The sequence below is a fragment of the Argopecten irradians genome, chromosome 1, assembly GCF_041381155.1.
Source record: "Argopecten irradians isolate NY chromosome 1, Ai_NY, whole genome shotgun sequence".
NCBI classification, from domain to species: Eukaryota; Metazoa; Mollusca; class Bivalvia; order Pectinida; family Pectinidae; genus Argopecten; species Argopecten irradians.
In genome coordinates, this window is record NC_091134.1 from 53916495 (window position 1) to 53942420 (window position 25926).

Genomic DNA, 25926 nt, shown 5'->3' on the forward strand with positions numbered 1-25926 from the left:
GGAAGATACGAAGATTAAGTATTATTTTGATGAAAGATGGAATGAACAATAATGTAATGATACCGATACGAAAGCGTTGCCATAATTTATGATACTTGTGTTTTGGTCCACTAATCACAGTGTATGAACGGAATTGTATAGTATAATTATTAGTTGTTTTTTTGTATAGTCACTTGTGAGTATGGAAGCGGGATGAATGAAAACAGGCATGGTGTACAGGTCGGTAAAACACCAAATATCGGCATTATTCGTAACTACAAATATGTTTAACATTATAGACTTCCTCATAACATGTATATTAACAAATTCATGAACATGATTTTGAAAATAATGTTAGCAATAGATAAGAATCGAAGTGTAATCACTGAATTACGATCAGAAATGTGATGTGTTTTCGGAGGAAATTGCGTTTTTCCCCGTTTTTCCAGAAATATATGTTATAATTGTAACTTGTATGAGTAATTTGATAAATTATTTATTTACAGTTTCTTTATTCTTCATCATTCGTAATAAGAAATGACTAAAACATATCTTTTAGTTTTGTATAGTCGCTTGTTACTCTACTGTATAGTCGCTTGTTTTAATTAAAAAATTACTGTATAGTCACTATCACAAAAAATCTCATTACAAAAACGTGTAAAGTTGCGTAAATCTAGTTTTTTATTATTTGATACATGGAAAGCTCACTTTTTATCACGTAATTCCTGGGCGACAACGATATTAAATATGTACATACCAATCGATACAGACGTACAAGGGTAGATTAGATGCTCATCACTATCATCACTAATACAAAAATACTATACACTTCCGTTCATACACTGTGTTAATTTATCCTGTTTATAATTTGACTTAATTGTGTAATTTTTTCTTTTCAGTGTGTTTGTCACATGTATTTTTATTCAACAAAGCGTGTCATTTTTTTCTCAAGCTTAATTATACTTTAAAGTGTATAATAGCAGACGAAAAATATATTTTCTGAAGGTTTAAATAGTATTCAAAGTGGTATAGTACTTGTGTTTATCATACCAGAGAAAGCCTCTGAACATACCTGTTACATAACCACGAAACAAAATATGGCATAAATATATTGTTCTTTATTTCTTATGAAACACATAATAAAATATGTTGACAAATTCCACGACACTGTTAAGTATATTAATTGATACCGTTGGACTTCCAAATCATAAATACGGTTACGCACGTACAATATGTACGCTGAACCCACACCCGAGTCAATGTCACGTTATTTAAACAAATGCATTTACATAATTACCGAAGTTAATGGAATTATTTTTAGACAGGACCATGCACCTAATAAGGTAATCACACAACTGTAAGAGCGATTTGAATAGTTCTAGACAAACGTTGCTTTATTCCACTGGCAAGGTCCAGGATTCGGCATACGTTTCACCACAATGGGCTTTTCTGGCATATCACAGTAAAACCAACTAATTTCCGTTATATATGAAAATTGTATTGTGTCTTAAACTGAATTGTCCCTTTAAATTAGTTTTATATCACCCGGACTGGCTTTTAAACATTTTAGTGAATAAGTGAATTTATCAATGTTAACATCTGATTTAATGTAGTATTTGCGTAATGTCTTCACATGCAATTACACCCAAAATTATCGTTTGCATTAAAAATGAATAAAAAATTATTATTGTACAGATTATGTACTCTAGCTATTGTTGATGGTGTTGAGTTCTATTTACACCTTTTCTGTAATTCTCCTGTAACCATTTTAGCCTCTCTTGTTCCGTTAATATGGCTATTATGTAATCGCCAATTTATCATAACATGTTGTAGAAGAATTATATGTATGAACAGGAATTATTGATCTCCGTACTTAATTAGGTTTAAACACTTCTCTTCATTCAAAAAAGTCTAGTAGACTTAAAAATGATACAGTTCAGATGGCTTTTTTTATAATTTTATCAAGAAATACAATATATTATTTGCATGAACTTTTTTTCGAAAATATGCGAAAAGCTTGTTTTATTTTTAATTATTTCCATTTCTTCATTTTTATTTCAACAGGAAACAATTTATTTATATTCGTAAAATGTCATCACAAGACACGAAAGCTGCACCTGAGTTTTATCGGAGAAGTCTGCCCGAGGGATGTATCGCTTTCTCGTCAGCAGAAGGAAAGACAATCTTCAAAGAGGCTCTCGAGTCGGGTCACATGGGTTGTTATTTCAAAATGGCGGCACAATTCAGTACTCAATCAGAACCAGCGTTCTGTGGTCTCACAACTCTTGTAATGATTTTGAACGCTCTCGAGGTGGATCCTGGGAAGATTTGGAAAAGTCCCTGGAGATGGTACAATGAGAACATGTTAGAATGCTGTGTTCCATTCAAAATCATTAAAGAAAAAGGCATCACCGACGATCAGTTTATTTGCATGGCTGGTTGCAATTCCCTCGAAGCAGAATCGACCAGGGTAGACGATACCGCCTCGATAGAAACGTTCCGAGATCACGTAGCAAGACTAAGTAAACAAGATGACCAATTCATCGCCTTATCATATAGCAGGAAAACGCTTGGCCAGACAGGTGATGGTCACTTTTCCCCTGTAGGAGGATACCATCCGGACCGAGACCTCGTGTTGGTGATGGACACGGCTCGGTTCAAATACCCTCCACACTGGGTTCCTCTTGTAACTGTTTGGGAAGCAATGAAGCCTCTCGATAAAAGCACAGGTAAACTATTGCATCAGTTCAGTTCATTGAGTTCAGCTAGCAATTCATGGGTAAGCGGATGTTAATCAGTCCTGTATTTCTTCTAAAGATCTGCTGTTTATATATCTGGGTTCCTCTTACAGCCATTTGGGACGCTATGAAACCTCTAGAAGAAGCCACGGGCATTAGATTGATTTGTTAAATTACGTATTTATGTTAAATCGGTTTAAACGATCATCCTGTTTTAGGTTATGCTATGCTCATTGACATTTCTTAATCAAGTTTAATTCGCTCATTGTAAGTAGTATGTTATCAAGTTTAAGCGTAATTGGTGTGTAAACTGGAAATAGGGCTTTAAAATAGTATACAGACGAGTTAATTAAAAACATTGTAGATAGCTTAATGAATGTTATCACGAGTGATAAATATCAGATTATATCAAATAGTCTCACAGGTGGATATAAACAATAATTATAAAAATCTCAGACGTTAGGCCTATAATATTCTGCAATATTCCAAAGTTTTTACTTTTCCGGGCTAATCACAATTAATCTTATAAAAAAGGAAGTAACTGTTATAGAATATGTGATAACTTTGGTGTAACATGGATTTGTGCCATGATATTGAAAGCATGTTCCTTTTTCTTTTATGATATAACAATCCACTGGAATTTTAAGGCAGGGGATCATAGTCGGTACGATCACATGGTAACTCCTTGCTGAAATGATATAGAGTATTGCCACCTTTGATTTGAACGCTGGGAGGATTACTCCACTGACATACGGGCTGTGTAAAAACTTTTGTATCTTCTAATTTGCAGGGAAACCAAGAGGTTATTGCATCTTGTCAAATATCGAGAAAAGTAGTACACCATCAACGTGTTCTTGTGACAAGACTCTATCCTCGGCGCTCCCTGTTGATAAAGGAAGTGGTACACTTGCTGATGAATACCAACCTATAATGGTCAACTAGAATAAAGTCGTCCATTCATTTTATCTCTGCGGCTTTGTGCACAAGTACATAAGGAAAGTGCTATTTTTGTTACAAGCATGAAACTTAGTAATTCATTATAGCTCAGCGGATTTGTGCACAAATACATAAGAAATGTGCTATTTTGGTTACAAGCATGAAACTTAGTAATTCATTATTGCTTAGCGGATTTGTGCACAAATACATAAGAAATGTGCTATTTTGGTTACAAGCATGAAACTTAGTAATTCATTATAGCTCAGCGGATTTGTGCACAAATACATAAGAAATGTGCTATTTTTGGTTACAAGCCTGAAACTTAGTAATTCATTATAGCTCAGCGGATTTGTGCACAAATACATAAGAAATGTGTTATTTTTGGTTACAAGCATGAAACTTAGTAATTCATTATAGCTCAGCGGATTTGTGCACGAATACATAAGAAATGTGCTATTTTTGGTTACAAGCATGAAAATTAGTAATTCATTATAGCTCAGCGGATTTGTGCACAAATACATAAGAAATGTGCTATTTTGGTTATAAGCATGAAACTTAGTAATTGATTACTAGAATATGCTGGACGTCTATCGTAGCAGAAATGCACTTCTGGCACAGCTGAACTCCATCATCAACAAAGAATATCTAAATAAATTAAGTGTCATAGTTCTACGATGGTTCATTTAGAAGTTACAATTTTGTGTATTGATTCTCGACACAGCATATCAAAAACACGACACTCCTTCTCGAACGGTTAACTTAGATCTATAAGGATACATTTTTTGAAAATATCTTTAATAAAAGGTTAGGTGTCACCTGTCCAATTACGTGAGTATTCTCATGCACTCCAGTTTCTTCCCGCTCTAAGACCCCTCGCTCGCTTACATCCGTCCTCGATACTCCAAGGATTTCTAAGTTATATCCTTACCTAGCCCGAGATACTTTGGCCCTGACACTAGACTTAGACATTATGACAGATAGATGTCTGTCGTAGGGCCAGAGCGCAGAAGAACTCGAAATTCTGGAATAAGCCGACACCGTTTGGTATCGGACCAGGTCATCTCCGATTCAGACTGACCACCGAGAAGCACCACTAACCTTAGTCTATTCAACAAATGAATATTATATCTACCCAAATATAGCAATCCGTCGAGATTAAAGGTGATTTGCATACTACGAGAAAATGGCGACGACGACGAGGGAAATTTAAAGTTGCAGAAAATACTGTGTTGACACTATAGAACGTGCATGCGTGATGAAATTGATGGCTATGAGTAGATAAATTATTCATTTGTTGAAAAGACCAAGGTAAGTGGCTATTCTCGGTGGTAATATTCTGTAAGTAGTCTGAATCGGAGATGACCTGGCCCTTTACCAAACGGTGTCGGCTTATTCCTGGTGTCAGGGCCAGAGTATCTCGGGCTAATCCACACTTGGACTATCGCATAGCGAAACTGGAGGCAAGACAGTTCAAGAGAAAACAACTGACCAAGCACAGGCCTGCAGAGACTTCCTTTGAAGATTACATAGCAACTTCAAAGTCGCACAGTCATCCGTTGTGTAACGTTTTTAGATTTTTTCATGTACATCAAATGACCAAATTACCTGTGTCTTCTATTGCCTTCAATTTTGCTTCGACATATTGCATGGGTGGATATAATGTCAGTGATAGTAAACCTTGGAGTATCGAGGATGGCTTACATGTAGGCCATCTGAAGTGATTTGTTTAAGTTTATAACTTGTTTCAGAATCGATGTATAATAACTAAAAATTATATTAAAGTCTTTTTTTTCTCTATTGTTCTCTATTTAAAAAGAGAATACATGTAAATATTGTGATCAATGTTTTATTTCAATGATAATTTTATATGGTATCCAGGTATTTGTTTAATGAGTATCAAGTCCTAATTATTATGATGTGACAATTTGAATGTTTGATTCATCAATGTTAAATACACCATGATATTAATTTTATTATTTTCTTGTTATGTTATCATCTTCATAAGAAGGGCCGCGGTGGCCGAGTGGTTAAGATGTCCCGACATATTACCACAAGCCCTCCACCTCTGGGATGCGGGTTCGAATCCCATGTGGGGCAGTTGCCAGGTACTGACCGCTGACCGGTGGTTTTTCTCCGGGTACTCCGGCTTTCCTCCACCAACAAACCTGGCACGTCCTTAATTGACCCTGGCTGTTAATAGGACGTAAAACTTAACAAACCAAATCATCTTCATAAGATGGCCCTTTGTCAATTCACAATTTTGCATTTGATTTAGGTTGATCATGCATAAATATGATTCTAGAGCGCTCGAGATGTTTGACATACCGTTTTTAATGCTAGACACATTTTAATACATTTGTAAGTTGAACACTCCAGATAATCAATTCAGAAAGGAAATTTGCATGTCACAAATGGACCCCAGCTGTTTCATCATTTAAAAGTTAAAATATATGGCTCCTAATACAAACACGTAAACCGTAGTGTCACACATCCTTTTTACTTTGATATTCATACGCCAGGGCCCTATTGTTCAAAAGGGGATTAGCACCTAAATAGTATAATTTCCATTTCAAATTATGGAGTTCTGAAGAATTCTATAAAATATTGTAAAGATATTATCACTAGAAATTATTTTTATCTTGATTTGAAAATTGTTATTACTCTGTGATTAGCCCACAGTGGGGTAATTAATTTTGAAATGCTCTGAACACCACAAAAATCATCTGATCTGTATGGTGGCATATTTTTAGCTTACATTGAATACAACTCCTTACTGGTCACTATGGTATATGATATGATGGGATTATGGGCTCTCTGATTGGTCCACTCGCTCCTTGGAGTCAATCAGAGAGCTTGTATCAAATCGGAGACGACAGACAAAAAATGGCCGAGATCGGTGATCATCTGTTCTGCATGACAATAAATGGAGCGTGGGGATCGCTAAGGGATACGTATGTGAAATTTTTATAAGTAAGTGAGTTTATATTGAGGATCTGCACTTCAGGGATGCATTCGTTGAATGGATGGCGATATTATTCGGTCTGTGCTCATTAGGGAATCGTGACCTAGGGATGTAGCGTGTACTTTTCCGACTAACGATTTTTACACGAATCCCCGTAATTCAACTTTCGACATGAAATAACATTCGCCCATAATCCCATCATATCATATACCATAGTGACCAGTAAGGAATTGTCTTCAATGTAAGCTAAAAAATATTCAGATCGGATGATTTTTGTGGTGTTCAGAGCATTTTAAAATTAATTACCCCATTTTCTGGAAATGGGATTCAGGGCTAAGTAAACAACCTTTCAGTATTTTTTTTTTCGCGTCGTAAACCTGTGATTAGCCTAATCACTTTTTGAACAACTGGGCCCTGGTGTTTTCAAAACTCGCATTGTAATAACTACAATTTGCGATGATACTTTATTTTGCTATGGGAATGAATATTAAAAAAGATTTTCTGTCTAAAATTTTCTTTCAATGTATATCACCTGATGTAATGTAGTTGTATTTGATACAGAAATGAAACAGGCAATTCAAATGCATGCTAAAGTTTCAAAATTAATTTATGTTTGAGCTTTGGTGTTCGAGTGGTTAAAATGTAATGACATATTCTTTTTTAATTTGAAACACTTTTTATTTGCTTTTTTTTACACATGTATGTAACAGCACAGAGCCAGATTACCAAAAACATCACTGTCTCGCTCATTTTCTCACTTGGGAGAGATAGATTCTACTAGTGCCTTCCGATCAATGTAGTGTTTTGTATTGACATATTACCACAAGCCTTCCTCCTCTGGTCGCGAGTTCGAATCCCATATGGGAAACCTGACTCGTTCTTAAAATTTACTTCATGGAGATGAAAACCACGACCACTTTATAGTAAGAATTATTTCATTCCTGTCTAGGTCATTATGTTAGTGTAAAACAACTATCGCACCAATTAGTAATCTTGCGCCAGTGTTCAATTATGGAAGGCAGGAATATAATGTACGGTGGCTGATTTGTGCCATTTCGTCTTTTCGTCTTTTCGTCTTTTCGCCCCGAAAAGACGAGAATTAAGAAACCTTAATTTTCGTCTTTTCGCCCCGAAAAGACGAAATTTAACAAATTTAAATTTCGTCTTTTCGAGGCGAAAAGACGAAAAGTCAAACACGAAAAGACGAAAGTGATACACGCTAATTAGCGACTTTGATTCTCGTCTTTTCGTCTTTTCGCCCCGAAATGACGAAATTTAACAAACCTTAATTTTCGTCTTTTCGCCCCGAAAAGACGAAAATTAACAAACCTTAAATTTCGTCTTTTCGTCTTTTCGTCTTTTCGCCCTGAAAAGACGAAAATCAAACAAACCTTAATTTTCGTCTTTTCGCCTTCCGGTCCGGTGTGGAAGTCATTTTGAAATCTTTTTATCTTAATATTGACTTAATTGCTCAATATGGAAGTATCAAAGTAGTTTAAATGATAACAATAGATTTATTAAATTGATAGTATTACAAGTATCTTCATCAATAACTAAGATTAGAAGTTTTAAAACAGAAGTCAACATGTTTGTTTACAGCAGTTACGTAGATTTTTCACACGTGGCATATGCCACGTGCCACTAACAGATTCATCATTCCGCAAATCCTTTAGTGTGATTGATACATTTTTAAAAATTAATTAATATCTTATTTTTTGTGTTCTAATCGCCCTCTTTAGCAATTACGCTTATCAAAACATTGCCGTGTATATGTTAGGACCATAATGAACATAAGATGCTAAACGTAGCACTTACAGGAGTTGCCTCCCCTACACAACTTAAAAAAAGTTGTCGGCTGGTAATATTTGAAAGCGTTTTAACCACGGATAAACTTGTTAACAAAATAATTTATGAAAGACAACTCGTGAAGACTTTGAGTTTAAAGGAAGGACTTGTACCTAGAAATTGCTCAAATACAGTTAATTGTAACAGTCAATCAGTAGGTACAATGTACTGTGTATTATTTGAAAAGACATTTTGACTACATACATGACATGGTCTTCATCATAATTGTACATTAGAAATTACATTATAATCTCCGTCGTATATGATAGATGACAAAGTATATCTGTAATTTGTATTTTTTCGGGGCGAAAAGGCGAAAAGACGAAAAGACGAAAATTAAGGTTTGTTAATTTTCGTCTTTTCGGGGCGAAAAGACGAAATTTAAGGTATTTATAATTCGTCTTTTCGGGGCGAAAAGACGAAAATACGAAAATTAAGGTTTGTTGAAGTTCGTCTTTTCGGGGCGAAAAGACGAGAAGGCGCTAATAAGCTTGCTTCACTTTCGTCTTTTCGTGTTTGACTTTACGTCTTTTCAATTTAAATTTGTTAATTTTCGTCTTTTCGGGGCGAAAAGACGAAAAGACGAGAATTAAGATATTTAATTTTCGTCTTTTCGGGGCGAAAAGACGAAATGGCATAAATCAGCCACCGTAATAATGTGGTATGTTTTTCTCTTTTATCTATCGGAGTTTTCGCGCAAATGTGCTCAACTTTCATTCTCCGTAAAAAAAATAGTGTTTTTCATGAGTTGTATGAGTTAAAAAAACACCAAATTTATCGAGTTCTATCTTTTTCATTTTTGATACAAACTCATGACAAATACAAAATGATTAAAAACCAATTGGTTCTTACGTGAATACTGCAAGTACAAAAGGTATAACTTGTACAACACAGACAAAGTATGAAACTATCAAAATAATAAAACAACAACAAAATAATTAAATAAGCAAACAAAATGAAAATAAAAACGAATACGCAGGAACCATTCTGTAAACGAAGATTAAGTTTTCTAGCTTTAAACCAGTGTCTATCGGAGCGACTTATCAGAGAATTGTATCGCCTTCGTCTACAGAAGGAAAGATGCTCTCACGGAAGAACTAGAGTCGGGCCACATTAAATGCTATTTCAAAATGGCACAACAATAGTTTACCCAAATGAAGCCGACTTTCTGTGGCCTCACAACACTTTTGGTGATTTTGAACGCTATCGAGGTGGACCATGGGGGAAATATTTTACCAAATAAAAAAAAAAATCTTTGAAATATAAAACAAAGATGTAATGAAGTGTTTTCCAAATTGAAAATGTACAGGCCCCTGAAATTATTGAGTAAGAAAATCACTGTTAATGTAAAATCATCAAGAGCCGATGATTCTATCCCGTTGGGGTCGTTTCGAGATCACGTTATAAAACTAAGAATACCCTATACCAGAGAATCGTGACCTGATTGGAAAACATAACATACATTATGTTAGGGATGTTCAGAGGTTGCTTCATTTGTCAAAGGAATGCATGCTATTGGAAGACCTGGATATGCCTGCGGTGTGACGTTTATCAAAAAAGAATATCACATGGATATGCCTGCCATGTGACGTTAATAAAAAAGGGGGGAACACAAGAGGAATATTTTCAATAAACAAGAAACATGATTTTGGTGATAATGTTTCGAAATATTGTTTCTTTCCTGGCTTGGAGATTTCATTTGGTGGATAGAAATGATAGTGGTTAGCCGTGGAGCAGTAGTGACACTACTATATAAACCAAATCTATGGATTCGCAGCAGTATGATTGTGATTTATGTCAGATAATATCAGAAGATCATTTCTCATCCTTTTTTAATCGAGAATTCCAAATACAAAACATACCAAAGAATTAATCTACATCTTTTACTTTAAACACATTTTATTGTAAAACACAAAAGGATCAGGCACAAGTTATTCCAACTTAAACATCCGTCTCCTAACATTATAACACAATTAACATATTATACATGATGACTTAGATATCTTATACAGATTAAACAAATCAAATAATATTACTTTAAATAAATTTAATAATAATTGTGTAGTAAATGCTGTTGTATGTTTAAAGCTTATATGTATGTTCAGAATCTTCCACTGGACCTAATATACGATTGCACATGTTCAAAAATTTTACAATTTACCTCCAAAGCCAAATTTTCATCACCAAAAAGCAGCAAATTAAGGTGTATTTCCAGATTTTGCTCATTAATTTCGCTAATTAACTTTGTACGGGCATCTAAATAATTAGGACATTCTAAGAAATAGTGATAAGCATTTTCACAATGATTTCCACAGTTTGTACAACGAGAATTTTCGACTATATTTGAACGAAAAAGATCGTCATTTAGATTGCTACATTTGTGCCTCAATCTGGTGTGAACAATATTTAATTTTCTGTCACCATAGCTAAAATAAATTGGTCGATGAGAGACTATTTGTTGGGAAAGTGCAATCTTAAAAGAAGAAATGGGTAATGAATTAATATCATTATCTAAATTATTCCAGTTTCTTAAAGTAGAAGGTAAGAAAGACTTGAGAGTGGAGGAGAGTCGATAGTTTGGAATACAAAAGTCGTTATTGTTTCTTAGAGCATATTGATTATTTTCACCATCTACATTTTCTACATCTTTTAGTGTGCTAAACAATAACACATGTAAAATGTTTGAAGGTTGCAAATTTTCTACAGGGAAACATGACTTACTTCCCTTGTACCATAGTTTAATTTTTTTTTTTAATAAATTCATTAGGGTGGGATTTCGATACCGTTAATCAGCATGCATGAGATTAAATATCTTTGGTGGTTTGCAGATGATGATTTAATTGAACATAAACACTCCATTACAGGGACTAAAATGTTCAGAAAATCATCCTTATTTCTAGGTTTATGACTGTTAAGCACAATTGCTCTAAAAAGTAAAATAATTAGTCATGAAAATGCGAAACCAAATAGCCACAAAAATAATCTGATTTGTAAAAACATAATGACTTTTAATGAATATCGAATTGGTGTTGACAAAAAAGCTACATAGTGTTTTGAGGGAAGCAGATTGATGAATCGATCATAGCATCCGAATCCAACAGCACTGAATCTATACACAATCGTTATTTTGTATCAAAATAAGAGTATGGTATTACTGAGAGAATGATATCTTTTCTCATTCTTCATTCCCCCCTCCTTTTTTTAACCCATTCTCAATATTTATGAACATCATACGAACATGCAAATGTTGACACATGAATCAGTCATAAACATTTACACCATAAACGTGATAACGTATGATACCACACGTGTTGTCACATATCTCAGTGATAACACAGAGAAAGTCTTGGTAATTTACCACGACTTAAATTATGGATCTATTGTCTTACAATAAATCAGATATGAAATATAATAACAATAAATTTTACCGGTATTCTTACCATAAGTTGTTATTTGATAATGCTTAGTGGGAACACCAAGATTATAACAGACAGTTAGTATCACGTAAACACATATAGCATACCTTGGTTACCGCGCTGTGGTACCGCCCAGCTGGGTGTCATGTGTTGCTGGTCATCGAGGTCCAGTATCAGATCTCTACTGACCGCTAGATCGTACATGACGAATGCTCGTGGATTGAATCTCAACAAAGAAAACAGGTAGATATACCATTGTTTTTAAAATTTATACCAATTATATAATTTACAATTTAGTTAATATAAAACATTATGACGTCATTCTGATTAAAGGTGTTACACCATGCGATAACCTCATTCTAGATATCTTGCTATTTCTCTCCACTGATAAAAAGTCGAGTTGACATATCCACCTTGTACCTGATAACCTCTTCACGTGTAACAATGTATTTCCTCGTTAGATGTGACTAGCTATGTAATGTCCTAAATTATCACACGGATATAACAAGATGTATTTTTAAATAATGTATGAAGCGGTGTTGTGAATAACTTTTTATATACGTATTTCAATTAAGATAACTAAAATAGAAAAAAAAACATCTAACAGATTAAGCAAACAAATAAAGAATTATATCTGTAAAACTGTGAACCAGTGTCACAAATTCCCGAGGCTTGCCGAGGGTTTTACATTTTGTGATCCCGAGGGTAGAATATCTCTATCCTTCATATTCACGTATGAAAGATTATTTTTCTCTCAAACCATGACGTTTTATTGCAATTTTACTTCTATGATTTCCCGCCATTTTGAAATAAATTCGAATGCAAGTCGATTTTCCATGAAAATTGCATGATATTTTCAAGGCAAATCCCGTTGTTAGTACCTTTTAAAGAAAATCAAGTCTTGTTTCTGAAAAAAATGTTAAAATTCTACTTTGAATATAGTGATTTTGTTGACGCTGTGACGTTGCGAAGCCTTATTGCATGGGCATGAGTAGACCAGCCAGTATTACACGTGTAGGTATGAGAGAAGTACCTATATATACCTTTTATATTATATCATTATCCTAACTATACACATAATGAACCAAGTCGTCAATAGTTTTTATTATTGTCAACTATCACAAAATACATTTTTTTCAGATGTCAGAGTAGTTTCTGTATGTTAGCTTATATTTTTTATAAGTTTTGTAGAATGCGATGCTTCAAATAGACCGAGCCAGTGTGTGAAAAATATGCGCGATAATGTTTACTGATTGCATGACGATGTCACCTAGCTTTTCGACCCACTATATAAATCCATCAACAAGCTATATATCGTCGTTATTCTCTTTTTTGACCCGCCCTGATTCGTCGCCAATATATCAGCCTTACACATGGTTGTCCCCTGTTTTGACAGTCAATATCTTCGCATTTGTTGTTAGGCTTCTCAACCCTTGGTGATACAGACTGATATAAATCAAGAGTCATTTATTGGTCTTATTATAAAGCTTGTTTTATAAAACCTTATTTCTGTCCAACAAAAAAACCAAAAAACAACCAAACAAACCATCAGTACGTCAGTTTTGTATTTTAATTTTGTTTATCTCGCAATATCATATAAGAAAGGATTAAAGTTTAACTTCTTTATGCGGTATACTTTGTCAGTACTACATCCAACCGAAACAAAATCACTTGGCAGGTAAAAGTGCCTGGTGCAGATTAAACCTCTTATCGTTCTGTATTACGGTTTCTATTCTATATTTTAACCCGTTGCCATGCTACATATTACGACCCCTATTCTGTATACCAACCCAATATGGAACGCACCTTCCCTGTATTACATTACGACGTCAATTCTCTATTTTGACCCACAATTAATGCATCTCCCATTATCTGCGCGGGCGAACTTTTCATTCCATTTCCTGACAGAAGTTCCAGGTCGTTATCTAAGTCAGTGGACTTATCCTATATTTACTTTTAGACGTATCAGTAGGTAGACCTCTATATCAACAAGGAATAAATAGAGGATAAACCTGTAACCTCATACAAGGAATGTGCTCTTTATTTTCCAAAACGTCCAGTCTTCAAGATTTTCTGTCACACCTTAAATAAGGGCATTTCAGTCCAAGTTCTGTACCTGCCTACCATTTACAACGATCTTCTCTAGACAACTATGTTCCAATTCTCATGATTTATAATAAAACAAATCTAAGCGATAAAATATGAATATAAAGTCAATATACAAATGTTAATTGATTGGGTATGGATCAGTTATTATTATTAAGTGGTTCCAATAGAAAGAAAACAATACAATTTAAAATGCCTTTGATATAAAACAATATCTGAAGAAATATATATTACCAGGTTATATTGAGCTAGAGAGACCTTGTCGTCGAGGAAGAAGGGGTATGATCATCCCTTGTCTGTTGAGGACCGCGGCGGCCAAATGGTTAAGATGTTCCGACCTACAATCTCTAGTCCATCACTAGAACATACAGTAGGTAAAGTAGGTATTTTAAAAACAGAGAATGGGTCGCCATTTTTTCTTTGACTTGTATTTGAAGATAATGGGCCTAGTTTCATGAACATGAATCCCTTAACTTAAGATTCTTAATAAGAAAGCATTACAGATTTTAAGGAAGGCTCCTTAACTAAGATTTTTCCTTAACTTCTGTAATGCTTTTCTTTGTTAAGAATTGGTCATGAAACTGGACCCTGAAAAGTTTGATTTTTACGCACTCCCAAGCATGATTTAATTTGCTTTTCAATATTTATACAATGTAACAATACCAAGATATACAAGATTTATATGAACGTTCAAGGGCCATAATTTTATATTTCTTTCACTTATGACCCCAATACAGGCTATGCAAATATGAATAATATCATTTGTGATATAGAGCTAACCTAAGAAGGTTGTAAATACTTATGATGAAGTAGATGCATGAGGATATAGCTAAGATATGTGATTTTATGGTTTATAGACTATTGAATGTAAATACCGACCTCAGCGGAGCTGCGGTGTCAGGGTGGTTGAGATATGATAGATTTAGAGACTTAAGATTTAATAAACCTGTTCGTTAGAGGTCTATTAGCCATGTCATTTGTTTTAAAATTTGCCCATTGTGTTTTCGAAGATGAGAAATCGACCACTTAACGGGGTTAAAACTGTGTAGCTGACTGTGTTATGTGTAATATGATTGTAGATAAGACTGGGATACATAGGTAAGAGCGTATTAGCACACAGCAAGTGTTAGATTATCACAGGATAAAGACTATAGTACAGTATATGGTGGTTCATAGCCCACTATCTCTTGCTTACTCAAGGTATGATGTAATGGCTATGATGTCACCATACCAATTGTGTCTTTCTGCATGCTACTTAAAAGGCTGACTTATTCTGTGTAACGAAAACTAGCGCTTGACATTTAAGAAGAGATAATACGTTTCGGAGTTGTAAGCGTCTTTTTATTATCATAATTCTGTGTTTCCACGTATGTATTTTATTCTTAAAATAATCTATTTAATTGATTAATTATATAGACATAATTGGATTGTATTATCAATATGGTGTTTTAAATTTCTTATTGTCATTATGCAATTATTTTGACTTTAGATAACGGGTCATCTGTACAGGCCCCTGAAATTATTGAGTAAAAAAATCACTGTTAATGTAAAATCATCAAGAGCCGATGATTCTATCCCGTTGGGGTCGTTTTCATTTCAACAAATTTTATTGACAAAGATGATACAGGTCAAATGGATTAAATAACAGGCAAAGCCTATATAAATTCTCTCCAATGGTGGCAAAAGTAATAGTTTAAACTTACATCAATTATAGATTTTATATTTAAGTTTTGAAATGAAATTTTACAACAGATAAAGGGAGATAACTCTTTTGCATACTCCATTCACACAACACACATAATACAAATACAGCTATTATTTTAATACAAGAACATGTTATATTACTAATTAGACCAAATGTTACTCAGATATTGACAGACAATGACCAACAGTCCATGTGTATATATATATACACTTGTCATTGCTCTCAATACTGTTAAATTTCCTGAAAATAATTGAAAATATACATGTATATTCTTTTAATAAGATAAGTGTATGCTGTATATAGAATAAAACAAAGTAACCGTATTAAAACAACCATGCTCAACAAAATACTCCAAGTATATCTTTATCAGAGGATAATTAGAGTAGAATTTATACAACGTTATTCAAATGTTGTTGGTTTTTTTTTTTTTTTTTTTAAAGAGAATCTTAAAATTTCAAAAGCTTATTTCAAAAACTTATGTCAAAAACTTATGTCATGGCTAATTTAAATCATATAGAGATTAAAACGTCTAGATTTACCTATATATAGGTGAACATCGTGAAGTAACTGTCTGTTTATAGTTTTATCACAGTCAGGACAGCCTTGAAGAAGAATATTGATATCAATATGGTTATGATTTGCATAACTACTAATGGAGGTGAACAGGGAAAGTCTATGTTGGTCATATAAAGGACATTCGAGGGGGTCGTTTCGAGATCACGTTATAAAGCTAAGAATACCCTATACCAGAGAATCGTGACCTGATTGGAAAACATAACATACATTATGTTAGGGATGTTCAGAGGTTGCTTCATTTGTCAAAGGAATGCATGCTATTGGAAGACCTGGATATGCCTGCGGTGTGACGTTTATCAAAAAAGAATATCACATGGATATGCCTGCCATGTGACGTTAATAAAAAAGGGGGGAACACAAGAGGAATATTTTCAATAAACAAGAAACATGATTTTGGTGATAATGTTTCGAAATATTGTTTCTTTCCTGGCTTGGAGATTTCATTTGGTGGATAGAAATGATAGTGGTTAGCCGTGGAGCAGTAGTGACACTACTATATAAACCAAATCTATGGATTCGCAGCAGTATGATTGTGATTTATGTCAGATAATATCAGAAGATCATTTCTCATCCTTTTTTAATCGAGAATTCCAAATACAAAACATACCAAAGAATTAATCTACATCTTTTACTTTAAACATATTTTATTGTAAAACACAAAAGGATCAGGCACAAGTTATTCCAACTTAAACATCCGTCTCCTAACATTATAACACAATTAACATATTATACATGATGACTTAGATATCTTATACAGATTAAACAAATCAAATAATATTACTTTAAATAAATTTAATAATAATTGTGTAGTAAAAGCTGTTGTATGTTTAAAGCTTATATGTATGTTCAGAATCTTCCACTGGACCTAATATACGATTGCACATGTTCAAAAATTTTACAATTTACCTCCAAAGCCAAATTTTCATCACCAAAAAGCAGCAAATTAAGGTGTATTTCCAGATTTTGCTCATTAATTTCGCTAATTAACTTTGTACGGGCATCTAAATAATTAGGACATTCTAAGAAATAGTGATAAGCATTTTCACAATGATTTCCACAGTTTGTACAACGAGAATTTTCGACTATATTTGAACGAAAAAGATCGTCATTTAGATTGCTACATTTGTGCCTCAATCTGGTGTGAACAATATTTAATTTTCTGTCACCATAGCTAAAATAAATTGGTCGATGAGAGACTATTTGTTGGGAAAGTGCAATCTTAAAAGAAAGAAATGGGTAATGAATTAATATCATTATCTAAATTATTCCAGTTTCTTAAAGTAGAAGGTAAGAAAGACTTGAGAGTGGAGGAGAGTCGATAGTTTGGAATACAAAAGTCGTTATTGTTTCTTAGAGCATATTGATTATTTTCACCATCTACATTTTCTACATCTTTTAGTGTGCTAAACAATAACACATGTAAAATGTTTGAAGGTTGCAAATTTTCTACAGGGAAACATGACTTACTTCCCTTGTACCATAGTTTAATTTTTTTTTTTAATAAATTCATTAGGGTGGGATTTCGATACCGTTAATCAGCATGCATGAGATTAAATATCTTTGGTGGTTTGCAGATGATGATTTAATTGAACATAAACACTCCATTACAGGGACTAAAATGTTCAGAAAATCATCCTTATTTCTAGGTTTATGACTGTTAAGCACAATTGCTCTAAAAAGTAAAATAATTAGTCATGAAAATGCGAAACCAAATAGCCACAAAAAAAAATCTGATTTGTAAAAACATAATGACTTTTAATGAATATCGAATTGGTGTTGACAAAAAAGCTACATAGTGTTTTGAGGGAAGCAGATTGATGAATCGATCATAGCATCCGAATCCAACAGCACTGAATCTATACACAATCGTTATTTTGTATCAAAATAAGAGTATGGTATTACTGAGAGAATGATATCTTTTCTCATTCTTCATTCCCCCCCTCCTTTTTTTTAACCCATTCTCAATATTTATGAACATCATACGAACATGCAAATGTTGACACATGAATCAGTCATAAACATTTACACCATAAACGTGATAACGTATGATACCACACGTGTTGTCACATATCTCAGTGATAACACAGAGAAAGTCTTGGTAATTTACCACGACTTAAATTATGGATCTATTGTCTTACAATAAATCAGATATGAAATATAATAACAATAAATTTTACCGGTATTCTTACCATAAGTTGTTATTTGATAATGCTTAGTGGGAACACCAAGATTATAACAGACAGTTAGTATCACGTAAACACATATAGCATACCTTGGTTACCGCGCTGTGGTACCGCCCAGCTGGGTGTCATGTGTTGCTGGTCATACCGCTAGATCGTACATGACGAATGCTCGTGGATTGAATCTCAACAAAGAAAACAGGTAGATATACCATTGTTTTTAAAATTTATACCAATTATATAATTTACAATTTAGTTAATATAAAACATTATGACGTCATTCTGATTAAAGGTGTTACACCATGCGATAACCTCATTCTAGATATCTTGCTATTTCTCTCCACTGATAAAAAGTCGAGTTGACATATCCACCTTGTACCTGATAACCTCTTCACGTGTAACAATGTATTTCCTCGTTAGATGTGACTAGCTATGTAATGTCCTAAATTATTACACGGATATAACAAGATGTATTTTTAAATAATGTATGAAGCGGTGTTGTGAATAACTTTTTATATACGTATTTCAATTAAGATAACTAAAATAGAAAAAAAAACATCTAACAGATTAAGCAAACAAATAAAGAATTATATCTGTAAAAGGCAAATTTACAAAAATTAGAAAAATAAAAATAGAAAAATAGAAAAACTAAGTTAATTCAACCACAGAAGAACCAGTGTCACAAATTCCCGAGGCTTGCCGAGGGTTTTACATTTTGTGATCCCGAGGGTAGAATATCTCTATCCTTCATATTCACGTATGAAAGATTATTTTTCTCTCAAACCATGACGTTTTATTGCAATTTTACTTCTATGATTTCCCGCCATTTTGAAATAAATTCGAATGCAAGTCGATTTTCCATGAAAATTGCATGATATTTTCAAGGCAAATCCCGTTGTTAGTACCTTTTAAAGAAAATCAAGTCTTGTTTCTGAAAAAAATGTTAAAATTCTACTTTGAATATAGTGATTTTGTTGACGCTGTGACGTTGCGAAGCCTTATTGCATGGGCATGAGTAGACCAGCCAGTATTACACGTGTAGGTATGAGAGAAGTACCTATATATACCTTTTATATTATATCATTATCCTAACTATACACATAATGAACCAAGTCGTCAATAGTTTTTATTATTGTCAACTATCACAAAATACATTTTTTTTCAGATGTCAGAGTAGTTTCTGTATGTTAGCTTATATTTTTTATAAGTTTTGTAGAATGCGATGCTTCAAATAGACCAAGTCAGTGTGTGAAAAATATGCGCGATAATGTTTACTTCGACCCACTATATAAATCCATCAACAAGCTATATATCGTCGTTATTCTCTTTTTTGACCCGCCCTGATTCGTCGCCAATATATCAGCCTTACACATGGTTGTCCCCTGTTTTGACAGTCAATATCTTCGCATTTGTTGTTAGGCTTCTCAACCCTTGGTGATACAGACTGATATAAATCAAGAGTCATTTATTGGTCTTATTATAAAGCTTGTTTTATAAAACCTTATTTCTGTCCAACAAAAAAAAAAAAAAAAAAAAAAAAAAACAAACAAACCATCAGTACGTCAGTTTTGTATTTTAATTTTGTTTATCTCGCAATATCATATAAGAAAGGATTAAAGTTTAACTTCTTTATGCGGTATACTTTGTCAGTACTACATCCAACCGAAACAAAATCACTTGGCAGGTAAAAGTGCCTGGTGCAGATTAAACCTCTTTTCGTTCTGTATTACGGTTTCTATTCTATATTTTTAAACCCCGTTGCCATGCTACATATTACGACCCCTATTCTGTATACCAACCCAATATGGAACGCACCTTCCCTGTATTACATTACGACGTCAATTCTCTATTTTGACCCACAATTAATGCATCTCCCATTATCTGCGCGGGCGAACTTTTCATTCCATTTCCTGACAGAAGTTCCAGGTCGTTATCTAAGTCAGTGGACTTATCCTATATTTACTTTTAGACGTATCAGTAGGTAGACCTCTATATCAACAAGGAATAAATAGAGGATAAACCTGTAACCTCATACAAGGAATGTGCTCTTTATTTTCCAAAACGTCCAGTCTTCAAGATTTTCTGTCACACCTTAAATAAGGGCATTTCAGTCCAAGTTCTGTACCTGCCTACCATTTACAACGATCTTCTCTAGACAACTATGTTCCAATTCTCATGATTTATAATAAAACAAATCTAAGCGATAAAATATGAATATAAAGTCAATATACAAATGTTAATTGATTGGGTATGGATCAGTTATTATTATTAAGTGGTTCCAATAGAAAGAAAACAATACAATTTAAAATGCCTTTGATATAAAACAATATCTGAAGAAATATATATTACCAGGTTATATTGAGCTAGAGAGACCTTGTCGTCGAGGAAGAAGGGGTATGATCATCCCTTGTCTGTTGAGGACCGCGGCGGCCAAATGGTTAAGATGTTCCGACCTACAATCTCTAGTCCATCACTAGAACATACAGTAGGTAAAGTAGGTATTTTAAAAACAGAGAATGGGTCGCCATTTTTTCTTTGACTTGTATTTGAAGATAATGGGCCTAGTTTCATGAACATGAATCCCTTAACTTAAGATTCTTAATAAGAAAGCATTACAGATTTTAAGGAAGGCTCCTTAACTAAGATTTTTCCTTAACTTCTGTAATGCTTTTCTTTGTTAAGAATTGGTCATGAAACTGGACCCTGAAAAGTTTGATTTTTACGCACTCCCAAGCATGATTTAATTTGCTTTTCAATATTTATACAATGTAACAATACCAAGATATACAAGATTTATATGAACGTTCAAGGGCCATAATTTTATATTTCTTTCACTTATGACCCCAATACAGGCTATGCAAATATGAATAATATCATTTGTGATATAGAGCTAACCTAAGAAGGTTGTAAATACTTATGATGAAGTAGATGCATGAGGATATAGCTAAGATATGTGATTTTATGGTTTATAGACTATTGAATGTAAATACCGACCTCAGCGGAGCTGCGGTGTCAGGGTGGTTGAGATATGATAGATTTAGAGACTTAAGATTTAATAAACCTGTTCGTTAGAGGTCTATTAGCCATGTCATTTGTTTTAAAATTTGCCCATTGTGTTTTCGAAGATGAGAAATCGACCACTTAACGGGGTTAAAACTGTGTAGCTGACTGTGTTATGTGTAATATGATTGTAGATAAGACTGGGATACATAGGTAAGAGCGTATTAGCACACAGCAAGTGTTAGATTATCACAGGATAAAGACTATAGTACAGTATATGGTGGTTCATAGCCCACTATCTCTTGCTTACTCAAGGTATGATGTAATGGCTATGATGTCACCATACCAATTGTGTCTTTCTGCATGCTACTTAAAAGGCTGACTTATTCTGTGTAACGAAACTAGCGCTTGACATTTAAGAAGAGATAATACGTTTCGGAGTTGTAAGCGTCTTTTTATTATCATAATTCTGTGTTTCCACGTATGTATTTTATTCTTAAAATAATCTATTTAATTGATTAATTATATAGACATAATTGGATTGTATTATCAATATGGTGTTTTAAATTTCTTATTGTCATTATGCAATTATTTTGACTTTAGATAACGGGTCATCTGTACAGGCCCCTGAAATTATTGAGTAAAAAAATCACTGTTAATGTAAAATCATCAAGAGCCGATGATTCTATCCCGTTGGGGTCGTTTTCATTTCAACAAATTTTATTGACAAAGATGATACAGGTCAAATGGATTAAATAACAGGCAAAGCCTATATAAATTCTCTCCAATGGTGGCAAAAGTAATAGTTTAAACTTACATCAATTATAGATTTTATATTTAAGTTTTGAAATGAAATTTTACAACAGATAAAGGGAGATAACTCTTTTGCATACTCCATTCACACAACACACATAATACAAATACAGCTATTATTTTAATACAAGAACATGTTATATTACTAATTAGACCAAATGTTACTCAGATATTGACAGACAATGACCAACAGTCCATGTGTATATATATATACACTTGTCATTGCTCTCAATACTGTTAAATTTCCTGAAAATAATTGAAAATATACATGTATATTCTTTTAATAAGATAAGTGTATGCTGTATATAGAATAAAACAAAGTAACCGTATTAAAACAACCATGCTCAACAAAATACTCCAAGTATATCTTTATCAGAGGATAATTAGAGTAGAATTTATACAACGTTATTCAAATGTTGTTGGTTTTTTTTTTTTTTTTTTTAAAGAGAATCTTAAAATTTCAAAAGCTTATTTCAAAAACTTATGTCAAAAACTTATGTCATGGCTAATTTAAATCATATAGAGATTAAAACGTCTAGATTTACCTATATATAGGTGAACATCGTGAAGTAACTGTCTGTTTATAGTTTTATCACAGTCAGGACAGCCTTGAAGAAGAATATTGATATCAATATGGTTATGATTTGCATAACTACTAATGGAGGTGAACAGGGAAAGTCTATGTTGGTCATATAAAGGACATTCGAGGGGGTCGTTTCGAGATCACGTTATAAAGCTAAGAATACCCTATACCAGAGAATCGTGACCTGATTGGAAAACATAACATACATTATGTTAGGGATGTTCAGAGGTTGCTTCATTTGTCAAAGGAATGCATGCTATTGGAAGACCTGGATATGCCTGCGGTGTGACGTTTATCAAAAAAGAATATCACATGGATATGCCTGCCATGTGACGTTAATAAAAAAGGGGGGAACACAAGAGGAATATTTTCAATAAACAAGAAACATGATTTTGGTGATAATGTTTCGAAATATTGTTTCTTTCCTGGCTTGGAGATTTCATTTGGTGGATAGAAATGATAGTGGTTAGCCGTGGAGCAGTAGTGACACTACTATATAAACCAAATCTATGGATTCGCAGCAGTATGATTGTGATTTATGTCAGATAATATCAGAAGATCATTTCTCATCCTTTTTTAATCGAGAATTCCAAATACAAAACATACCAAAGAATTAATCTACATCTTTTACTTTAAACATATTTTATTGTAAAACACAAAAGGATCAGGCACAAGTTATTCCAACTTAAACATCCGTCTCCTAACATTATAACACAATTAACATATTATACATGATGACTTAGATATCTTATACAGATTAAACAAATCAAATAATATTACTTTAAATAAATTTAATAATAATTGTGTAGTAAAAGCTGTTGTATGTTTAAAGCTTATATGTATGTTCAGAATCTTCCACTGGACCTAATATACGATTGCACATGTTCAAAAATTTTACAATTTACCTCCAAAGCCAAATTTTCATCACCAAAAAGCAGCAAATTAAGGTGTATTTCCAGATTTTGCTCATTAATTTCGCTAATTAACTTTGTACGGGCATCTAAATAATTAGGACATTCTAAGAAATAGTGATAAGCATTTTCACAATGATTTCCACAGTTTGTACAACGAGAATTTTCGACTATATTTGAACGAAAAAAAGATCGTCATTTAGATTGCTACATTTGTGCCTCAATCTGGTGTGAACAATATTTAATTTTCTGTCACCATAGCTAAAATAAATTGGTCGATGAGAGACTATTTGTTGGGAAAGTGCAATCTTAAAAGAAGAAATGGGTAATGAATTAATATCATTATCTAAATTATTCCAGTTTCTTAAAGTAGAAGGTAAGAAAGACTTGAGAGTGGAGGAGAGTCGATAGTTTGGAATACAAAAGTCGTTATTGTTTCTTAGAGCATATTGATTATTTTCACCATCTACATTTTCTACATCTTTTAGTGTGCTAAACAATAACACATGTAAAATGTTTGAAGGTTGCAAATTTTCTACAGGGAAACATGACTTACTTCCCTTGTACCATAGTTTAATTTTTTTTTTTAATAAATTCATTAGGGTGGGATTTCGATACCGTTAATCAGCATGCATGAGATTAAATATCTTTGGTGGTTTGCAGATGATGATTTAATTGAACATAAACACTCCATTACAGGGACTAAAATGTTCAGAAAATCATCCTTATTTCTAGGTTTATGACTGTTAAGCACAATTGCTCTAAAAAGTAAAATAATTAGTCATGAAAATGCGAAACCAAATAGCCACAAAAATAATCTGATTTGTAAAAACATAATGACTTTTAATGAATATCGAATTGGTGTTGACAAAAAAGCTACATAGTGTTTTGAGGGAAGCAGATTGATGAATCGATCATAGCATCCGAATCCAACAGCACTGAATCTATACACAATCGTTATTTTGTATCAAAATAAGAGTATGGTATTACTGAGAGAATGATATCTTTTCTCATTCTTCATTCCCCCTCCTTTTTTTTAACCCATTCTCAATATTTATGAACATCATACGAACATGCAAATGTTGACACATGAATCAGTCATAAACATTTACACCATAAACGTGATAACGTATGATACCACACGTGTTGTCACATATCTCAGTGATAACACAGAGAAAGTCTTGGTAATTTACCACGACTTAAATTATGGATCTATTGTCTTACAATAAATCAGATATGAAATATAATAACAATAAATTTTACCGGTATTCTTACCATAAGTTGTTATTTGATAATGCTTAGTGGGAACACCAAGATTATAACAGACAGTTAGTATCACGTAAACACATATAGCATACCTTGGTTACCGCGCTGTGGTACCGCCCAGCTGGGTGTCATGTGTTGCTGGTCATCGAGGTCCAGTATCATATCTCTACTGACCGCTAGATCGTACATGACGAATGCTCGTGGATTGAATCTCAACAAAGAAAACAGGTAGATATACCATTGTTTTTAAAATTTATACCAATTATATAATTTACAATTTAGTTAATATAAAACATTATGACGTCATTCTGATTAAAGGTGTTACACCATGCGATAACCTCATTCTAGATATCTTGCTATTTCTCTCCACTGATAAAAAGTCGAGTTGACATATCCACCTTGTACCTGATAACCTCTTCACGTGTAACAATGTATTTCCTCGTTAGATGTGACTAGCTATGTAATGTCCTAAATTATCACACGGATATAACAAGATGTATTTTTAAATAATGTATGAAGCGGTGTTGTGAATAACTTTTTATATACGTATTTCAATTAAGATAACTAAAATAGAAAAAAAACATCTAACAGATTAAGCAAACAAATAAAGAATTATATCTGTAAAAGGCAAATTTACAAAAATTAGAAAAATAAAAATAGAAAAATAGAAAAACTAAGTTAATTCAACCACAGAAGAACCAGTGTCACAAATTCCCGAGGCTTGCCGAGGGTTTTACATTTTGTGATCCCGAGGGTAGAATATCTCTATCCTTCATATTCACGTATGAAAGATTATTTTTCTCTCAAACCATGACGTTTTATTGCAATTTTACTTCTATGATTTCCCGCCATTTTGAAATAAATTCGAATGCAAGTCGATTTTCCATGAAAATTGCATGATATTTTCAAG

The 25926-nt window shown here is 33.3% G+C and overlaps 2 protein-coding genes across 8 annotated transcripts in view; both read left to right on the forward strand.

Moving 5' to 3' along the window:
* Positions 1-494: 494 nt before the first annotated feature.
* On the forward strand, positions 495-5876 carry LOC138333309 (glutathione gamma-glutamylcysteinyltransferase-like). The gene is made up of 2 exons (XM_069281606.1): positions 495-2708; positions 3508-5876. The coding sequence occupies exons 1-2, from the start codon at positions 2069-2071 to the stop codon at positions 3657-3659; spliced, it is 792 nt and encodes a 263-aa protein (XP_069137707.1). The 5' UTR covers positions 495-2068; the 3' UTR covers positions 3660-5876.
* Positions 5877-11973: 6097 nt separating this feature from the next.
* Positions 11974-25926, forward strand: part of LOC138333317 (ferric-chelate reductase 1-like) — a 28807-nt gene continuing 14854 nt past the window's right edge. For 2 of the 7 annotated variants that reach the window (XM_069281618.1, XM_069281661.1), the window contains exons 1-3: positions 11974-12119; positions 14220-14361; positions 20796-20937. The gene's annotated coding sequence lies outside the window, so the exon portion shown is untranslated. Of the gene's footprint in view, positions 12120-14219; positions 14362-18541; positions 18646-20795; positions 20938-25101; positions 25245-25926 lie in introns of those variants that run through there. The other 5 variants (XM_069281628.1, XM_069281644.1, XM_069281652.1 and 2 more) reach the window with 5 other exon arrangements.

Coding starts and splice junctions, on each gene's coding strand:
- LOC138333309 (XM_069281606.1), top strand. CDS start 2,069: ATGTCATCACAAGACACGAAAGCTGCACCTGAGTTTTATCGGAGAAGT. Junction 2,709..3,507: donor GCCTCTCGATAAAAGCACAG/GTAAACTATTGC, acceptor TCTAATTTGCAG/GGAAACCAAGAGGTTATTGC.